General features: G+C 44.2%; 1 protein-coding gene across 3 annotated transcripts; it reads left to right on the top strand.

Moving 5' to 3' along the window:
* Positions 1 to 351: 351 nt before the first annotated feature.
* On the top strand, positions 352 to 7,506 carry LOC123138535 (zinc finger CCCH domain-containing protein 55). 3 transcript variants are annotated; one of them, XM_044558516.1, is made up of 6 exons: positions 352 to 603; positions 1,594 to 1,692; positions 3,465 to 4,067; positions 4,615 to 5,116; positions 5,152 to 7,051; positions 7,141 to 7,506. In XM_044558516.1, the coding sequence occupies exons 3-6, from the start codon at positions 3,557 to 3,559 to the stop codon at positions 7,168 to 7,170; spliced, it is 2,943 nt and encodes a 980-aa protein (XP_044414451.1). In that variant the 5' UTR covers positions 352 to 603; positions 1,594 to 1,692; positions 3,465 to 3,556; the 3' UTR covers positions 7,171 to 7,506. The 3 variants fall into 3 exon arrangements, with proteins under 3 accessions (XP_044414451.1, XP_044414450.1, XP_044414449.1); XM_044558515.1 differs by adding an exon at positions 2,298 to 2,459 and having other exon boundaries at positions 3,465 to 4,089; positions 4,615 to 7,051; XM_044558514.1 differs by having other exon boundaries at positions 3,465 to 4,089; positions 4,615 to 7,051.
* Positions 7,507 to 8,623: the final 1,117 nt, after the last annotated feature.

Raw genomic sequence — 8,623 nt, 5'->3', positions numbered from 1 at the left:
GCCAGATTTAATTTCTGATCATTGTCGCCTCCATCCACCAACAAAACCTTCTTCTCTTCATGTATTTGTAAGTCCTCAACCCATGCAAAGCTACAAAAAAAAATCTTGTTCTGGTAAAATTTCCATGCATTCTTATTCACTCCAAAGAATGTTCAGACAGAGAAACTCGGACTGGGGTTTACATTAGGTTTTTTTTTTTTTGCATGCAGGATAAATGATGTCTAGGCCCACCGCCAAAATGGACGGGCCCCTATTGAATTGACACGTAAAAACGATGTCTTCGCTAACGGGCCGGCCCAGCACGCCGAGGTTGAACGCGGCTTATCAGTCCCGTGCTGAAAAAAAAAAAACTCACGCGCACACACACACCGGGGAATCGAAACCCTCGTCTCTCCTCTCGCCCAACCAAGGGGCGACGCCGCCTCCGCCTCCGCCGTCCCGGCCCGACCTCCTCCCCGTCGCCGCGCTCCCTCCAACTTCAACCGTAGGCGACGGCGACGGCGAGGGCCCCGTGAACCGAGTGACGTCTTCCTCGCCCTTCTCGTCAACCCTGCGGCGCACCCTGCCACGGTCCTCCCCGTCGCCGTCTCCAGATCCAAGAAGGTGAGCTCCTCTTCCTACTACTACTCCCGCTGCGCCTGTTAACGGTATCTTCTGGGAGATATATGGCCGGTTGCTGATGGAGTTGTGGGTGATTAATTTGACTCTGTATTCCAGATCTTTGGAAACTGGGAACGCTATAGTCTAGTGCGAGCTAGCTTGCGGTTTATGCGTTGATTTGGTTTTCATGCCGTGTTAATTTTCCGGTAGAATATGCGTAATCTTGGATGTGAGTTTGTCCGCTGTTCTGGGGTTTAGGTTTAGCGAGCATGGAGGAGGGGATTTTTTGCCGACCCCCTCAAAGTTGAGATCTTTAGATGCCGTGTTAATTTGCCGGCATGATATGCATAATCTCGGCTGCGAGTTTATCTTGTATCTGTTCTGGGGTTTAGTGAGAGGGGCTTGTCTTGTTGTTTGATGAACTCAAGTGCACCACAAAGTGGAGATCTTTACAGCTCGGTCTCGGCAACGCCATGGTTTTCGGGTTTAAATAAGATAGTTCTGTGAGCTGCGGACGGTGGGCTAAGTCTTTCCTTCTTTTATTAGGTATTAATCACTTGTGAATAATATTATTTTTATATATTTGGATTTGGATTAGGTGTCATGCTGTGGCTGTGTGAATGTATTGCTGAATTTATTTAGTTTGGGGTATGGATACCATATCGTGCATGTCTGTAATGGGTTTTTAGCCTTCAAATGCATGGACGACCTAAAAGTTGTTTCATTGCCCGTAATGCGTAGTTCTATATGTACAAGGGTCCTATTGAGAGTGTTCTTTTACTGTTTACATAAATGTTTGAGGTAAAAGTGCCTAGATTTTGCCCATGATCAGTTCTGTCTATATTCCGCTTGTTTAGGTTGTTAGTTTATCAGTTCCCCTTGTGGCATATGTAGGTTAGTTGGCAGTTTGTGTATGTTATTCCCCTTAGTGTTGTTTAGACCCATCAAAGGAGTTGTTTTGGGTTTTAACAGTTCTTTTCTTCTCTTTGTCAGATGGAAAATAAGTTGAATATAGTTCAATGATTTCTGTTGGGACATCAGATGCTCTGGAGCCGTTCTGTCAACTCAGGACAACTTGGGGTACAGTTTCAGGTATGTACTTCAGTGTCACATCTCATTTTATCCTTACTCTAGGAGCAAGCGTGGATCTTTCTTTTATTGATTGCACACCAGCATGATTCTGTGGGCCACCATAATTAGCTTTATGTGCCATCCTTCTAATAAATTATGGGTTTTCTACGAGATATATAAATGCCAAACAAATGCAACTCAGCTGCATATTTTTTGTTGGTGTGGTTTTTCTTTTGGACCTTTCCTCCCCCTTTATTTGTGATGCACTTGTTGTTAGCAGGACACAGCTACCACGTTTTAGTCATCTGTGATATGCAGAGACTGTTTTCTTAGAATCTGACTTACATCTGCAGTTAAAGATGATCCAAACTATTGACAAAGTTGCGATAATGCTTAATGTTACAACCAAAGGTTTCTTTGTACCTATAGACTACAAGAAAACGTAATTTACTTGGTTGACTTTTAGAAGAACCAGCAACGGTGGTTGTTTGGTACTTTGGACTTCAAACAATGTAGGCTTAGGGTTCCGACGTGCCTAGAAATCACTGGAAGACAATTGCAGTAGGGACTAGGGAGAAAAAATAAAGGAATTCATGGGAGCTGATAGTTATCTTTCTCCTATGCAGGATTATGTAAATGCCAACTTTTGGAGTTTGTGCCCTTTTGGTTTAGTCATCAAGACACTAGCTAGCCATTATGTAAAGAGACAAATGAACTGTTAATTGCCACCAAGTTGGCGAAATCAATGGAATACAGCAATTGAGGGGAGACTAATGTCAGTGCCCAAGGTCTCTGCAGTCGGAAACAGTAAAAATTAAACTTTAGTATTCATCAAGTTTGGCAAAACCGCTGGACCAGATTAATCGAAGGAGAAACTTCGACTCAAGTTGTTGATGCCGAAGATTTCTGTTATTGCTGCTTCAAACATCCACTTGATAGGAAGCCCTAGATTTTTAGATTTAGCTTTCTTGCAAGTGTAGAAAGAAAGCAGTGTTGTCCCTTGTTTGCCTGTAAAGTGTTGTTGTAATGAGATAATTTTACATCAGAGTATTATTTGTCTATGGATCTTGATTGTGACTTGTTCTGAATGAATAAACAAGTAAAGGTAATAATAAATCATGACTGGCTTGTTTGGCTTTGTATGGATACCTGTCATTTCCTGTCTGGCTGTTTGGGCCCAGGCTCAGCAGTAAAATAAATCATGGATATTTAGCATGCTTATATGTTTTTTGGGGGCAAATAAAAACTACTCCCTCTGCCCCATAATGTAAGACGTTTTTTGACAGTACACTAGTGTCAAAAAACGTCTTACATTATGGGACGGAGGGAGTACATAGAAGCCATTATTTTTATAGATCTTCTCTTTCAGTGTGTCTGTACAGACCCCCTGTATCAAGCGTGAAATTTGAAATTTCTCAAAAAAAAAGTGTGAAATTTGGAATGTACATGTGACATGACATGTCCCACATGTCATAGATTTAAAATACTCTCAGAACAAATCCCCTACGGGTGAAAATCCATGCCCCTCTAGAATATGATCTTTTCTGTCGCTTGTTCTTCGATCGTACTTTGTTATACAACCGTCTGTGAGTTAAGTGCCTTGGCTTGTCATTGTTTCTTTTGAGCTCATTCTGATCAAAATCTTTTGCACATAGGATGCCTTTATGCTTTATCTGCATAATATTGAACCTGTCTTCCTTTCAGTCACTGCAACTACCTCTATCTGTCTCGAGCTTATATTGTTGAAGTAATGTTTTTTGGTTGACTGTATACATATTTTTTGACTATTTCAGAGAGAATCAGAACATTGTTGATTAAGCTGGAAGGGAGATCCTTATCAGGGACTATCTAACATCCGCAGTTTCATCAGACTGATAAGGTTAAAATGGCTGGTGTTGCTAGGAAAGGGAGGTCCAAGTGGGACACACAGGAAATTTCTCCTGATATTGTTGAGATCAGTGAAGATGACTCTCCTCCTAAGAATACAGATGATCGCCACAAAGATGTGATCCCTACTCAGGATCTCACTAATGATAATGGAAAGCGACTTGGTGAATCTTCGAACCTAAAACCTGATGCCTTCTTGCACCAAGGCAGTACTGAATACGAGCAGGAACGCACTGATGGGTTAAATAAAGATGTCAAGGAAAGGCAATCTAAAGCGTCATCTGAAAGGTCGCATGCTCCTAGAATGGCTGAAGAGGGGCATAATAATGATGACTGGGGTAAGTTAGCTTCTTTGGAAAAGGCAACTGGTAACCAAGCTATGAGTAGAAATGCTGATGACAGAAGACGTGGAGATGGATGGGGAACAGCTGCTAGCCGTGGTTATTCTTCTAGGGTGTCGTCTGGTCCAGATGCATGGAAGCAGCGCACTCGAAGTCCATCTCCAAGAGGTGCTTGGAACAGGTCACGCAGGTACGGTTGAACAAGCAGTTACTAACCTTCTTAGTGACTATAAGACACGTAGCAATTAATTCCCTTTTTTGTGAGAAAAGTAACCAGCTTTTTTACTGTGCATGTATGATACTTCGGTTATGTGTTCCTATCGTTTTGAAAAGCAACTTTTTGAGCTAATTTGGAGTTGAAGCTTTGCTATTGCTGGAAGTATCCAAAATAGAATTTATGGGTATGCTGCAAAAATAAATCAGGCTAGGGCCTACAGGTCTTCATTAGGTTTACTTGTTGATCATCTCTACTTGTACACAAGCACCATACAATATCATCGTCTTTGCAGTACAGATTAGAAGAAAGAACTACATAAGTTGGTTTTTATTATTTGTATTATACTGGCGGTCAACATCTATTATTCATTTTGATTTGCCAGATGATTTGTTGATTTCAGAAATCTTCTGAATTTCTACTAGAAGATGATTGTTTGAAATATTGTTGTAAGATTCAGTTCTATAGATTTACCTTTTCTCTGCTACATTTTTCTAACAGGAACAGAAGTGGCTCCAGAAGCAGGAGTAGAGAGCGAGTTAGAGGGAGAAGCAGAAGTCGAAGCCGGAGTCCTTATTTTGACCGTGGATCTGATTGGAGGGCTGAGAGAGGCAGAATATCTGGAGGGCCTTCTTTGCTCTGCAGAGATTTTACAGCTGGTAGATGCAGAAGAGGCTTGCATTGCAGGTTTCCTCATGAAGATGGTGGGCGAAGGCAGTTTGACGAGCCTTATCCCGCAGACTCGAGGGAAAGGTATGGCCATCAGAACAAGGATTTCATGGATCCACGAGAACCAGATGACTATGTACGGAGCAGGCAACCTCGAGGTCATTTTGATGAAGGTACTTGGGAAAGATCTGAACCCCGAAGAGATTACAGGGCTTCTGATCAATGCCATGAGTTTGTCAAAGGAAGGTGCAGCAGAGGTGCAAGTTGCAGATATATTCATGATGAGTCCGCTTCTCATGCTGGATGGAGAGATGATGCTAGGGAAACAGCTCATGTGAGAGGTGGTCCTGATTCATCCTTTGGGAATAGGACAGAGCACCGTAGAGAACAAAAAAGGCCCTGTAAATTTTTTGCTGAAGGTCGCTGCCGTCGTGGTGAAACTTGTCCATATCTCCATGAGGAAGCTCCCCAGAGTCAAATGGGTCCAGGTGCATCTGATGAGCCTCCAAAATACAGTGGTGGGCGCACACCAAGAGGAAATTATTCAAATTGGGGCGAAGAAACTAATGCCACACATGCAGGTTCTCATATTTTATCCAGAGATGACAGGGAAAACCCTAGTTCTCAGCATACTGCCAGAAGTGATACTGGATATGGGTACAAAAACCGGCAATTGGAAGATGCTGGAAGGGATCAGTACCAGATAATTCCTCAGGAGGAATTTGGTTCACAAGGGCGAAACAAACCTGAAATGGCTGCTTCAAAACAGCCACAGTTTCTAAGTCCTATCCAAACAAGTGCAGATAGCATGAACAATGACAAGGTATCTGACATGGATGGTCTAAGTGCATCTGCTACCACTGGCAATTTGAGTATGCAAACTGGGATACATGCTGCTAATCTTTTAGGTGGGCAGAGCTTGAGCCAAATAGCGCAGAGCCAAGATGCAGTTCCTCAAACTTCTGGGGCACCAACTCATCCAGTCACAAGCCAGCAGCAGGATGCTACATCCATGTTGCCTTTTAATATCCAACCGCATGAAAGCAACTTCTCATTACATCCGAACAGGCAAGACCAGTTTAGCAACTTCTCATTACATCCAGACAGGCAAGATCAATTTGTAGCTTCTCAGGCAACTGCAAATAACTCAGCTCCTAGCATGCAGAATCAGCCAGTAGCAGCTCCTAGCATGCAGAATCAGCCAGTAGCAGCTCCTTATATGGGACACGGCCAACACAGCTACACTCTAGGTTCACAGGCATTGCCTGCATTTAATGGACATAATTTCAGTGTTGCTGGTCAAGTTCTGCAAGATCGCCCAACGCCTTTCTATGCTGGGCAGAGTCAGGCAACTGTTGACATGTCCAATCCTAACCAAGAGAGTGGTACTCACAGCATGCAAAACACACATAGTTTCCAGCCCGTTGCTCCAAATATGCAAGCTCACAGTCAAGCCTTGCAGGGGCTATCTGGAGTGCCTAGCCAAGATACCGGTACCCAAAGCATACAGAACGCACACAATTTCCAGCCCGTTGCTCCTCCATATATGCAAAGCCGGGGTCAAACCTTGCAGGGTTTATCGATATTGCCAAGCTCCAGCTCATCTGATAAGCCTGGTGCTCCCCTTGTTCCTCCTAATGAGGAAGAAATTCGCCGTTCATTAACATCTCTGGCGGCAACCCTCATAATGCAGCCTGGTACAGGTGCTGGACTACAGTTGCCCCAGCCTATTCTGAATCCGAGCTTGATGGCCAGTTTGTCAGCTGTTGAACCCAGTCAGTGGCCTTGGGCACAGCAGCAACAGGCAGGAACGACCCAACTCGCGCGGTCTGAACAGCAAGCTCCCCAGCAGACATTGCCGGCACCATCTACGGCAGTTGGTAGTAGTAATGGCAACAACCCAGCGCCCCAGTCGGTCGGTCAGACCGCTGCGACATCAGTGGTTACTGCGCCACAGGCTGCAGAAAATAAGAAAGTAGAGGCCAAAGCCAAAGATAGCGATGGCGAGCAAGATGGTGACAAGAATAAAAAGGGCAACAAGGAGGAGTCCAAGGCGCTGAAGATGTTCAAACTCGCGCTCGCAGACTTTGTGAAGGACGCGCTCAAACCTACCTGGAAAGAGGGCCAGCTGACCAGGGAGGTTCACAAGACCATCGTGAAGAAGGTCGTCGACAAAGTCACGAGCACGGTCGAGAACACCCCTCCAACAAAAGAGAAGATCGATGTCTACATGTCCTACTCAAAGGAAAAACTGAGCAAACTTGTACAGGTATAGCCCCCTCGGCCGCTCTTACTCCTGCTGCAAACGACCTGGCACTTTCTTATGTCGCCTAATAACCGGTTTGGTTTGCATGGCAGGCGTATGTCGGCAAGTATGTCAAGGCGTAGCGCCATCCCGCCGGCCAAAATGGCGACATCGGGCGTCTGTTTTTGTGCCTTGTGTGACAGGAAGAATGGAAAGCAGGGTTTAGGTGGCAAGGGTTTCTTTTTGTTCTGTTTCAGGCGCCTTGTGCAAATGTTGCCTCGTGTTGTATCATCGTCTTCTCCTTTTGTACAACAACACCATTTGAAACATGAACCTTCTGTAGCGGTAGATAGATATAGGTTATGCAAAAGACGTGGGTCGGTCGTCGTCTTCATGAACACCGGGCGTGTTCCGTGTTTGCATGCATGTAGAACTTGACTTAGCATGACTGCCAATTCAAACTCTGTCCTCTGTTTGTCTGGTTGGTTGTTTGTTTCTTTAGCCCTTTTCTCTGAAGGAAATTGCCTGACATGTGTTGAGGAGAGAGCAGCGCCGGCGCTTACTGTTATACTCCTATTTGGTAAAGGACAATGGGAGAAAATAAATACTCCCTCTGTCCCAAAATAACTGTCTCAAGCTTAGTACAAATTTGTACTAGAGCTAGTATAAAGTTGAGACATTTATTTTGAGACGGAGGCAGTAAGTTGTGGGGACAAACTCCTGATTCGAAGCACCGTGCTGTCTGATGATCTGATATGTAGCAGTTCTGCATTCACATGTGCTGCAGTACAGTACATGTGATAATATGCAGCTTTTGCCAAAGCCATGTTGTTTGGTCGAGCTTATCTGCTGCTGGTCGAGGCACCTTTCTGTCCGTCTCAAATGCTGATCTCAAAGGGACCGACTGTTGGTAAGTCGCCTGAAATTTTATTTTGCAAGTTGATCTTCTGAACTGTTGGATTAAGATCCAATTGCCATTCTTGTTTCTTCTTCCTTAAAGCTTTCTTCCCCCATTGCTTGCCTCCGGCTCACCTATTGTCCTTGCCTCTGGCGAGGCCGTTGTCTAACTCGAGCAGGAATCAATACTAATAGGCACCTATCCTCATTGGTCAACCCTCAGACTCGCCTCCGCTTCACCTAATGTCCTCGCCTCTAGCAAGGTTGTTGTCTAATTGGAGCAGGAATCAATACTAAAAGGCACCCACCCTCATCGGTCAACCCCCAAACGCGCCTCCGGTTGAGATGCCGTGCAAGGCATGACGTCTCTGGCTCGGCCTCGAAGCTTCAATTCATCCTTTTTTTTCTTTTCTCATGAAATCAACGTACCTAAATTGCAAATTCAAACAACTTTCATATAACCATTGTGGATCACAAAATATAACCATTGATAGTGAGGTGTATGTGGTCACTTCGTTACTCTTAGAACTTGGTAACTTTAAGCGAGGTATCTATGATGACTTGGTTAACCTTAAACCTCGCCAACTTCAATAGATGTGTGTATATGCCTTTTTGCTCAAAACTTGCTAAAATTACATACTCCCATGTAGAATTCAGTCAAGAAATCCCCAATAAATCGAGTGAATTGCAAAAAACATC

The sequence above is a fragment of the Triticum aestivum genome, chromosome 6B, assembly GCF_018294505.1.
Source record: "Triticum aestivum cultivar Chinese Spring chromosome 6B, IWGSC CS RefSeq v2.1, whole genome shotgun sequence".
NCBI lineage: Eukaryota > Viridiplantae > Streptophyta > Magnoliopsida > Poales > Poaceae > Triticum > Triticum aestivum.
Note: the sequence above shows the minus strand (reverse complement) of the source record. Positions and strands in the feature narration are given on the sequence as shown.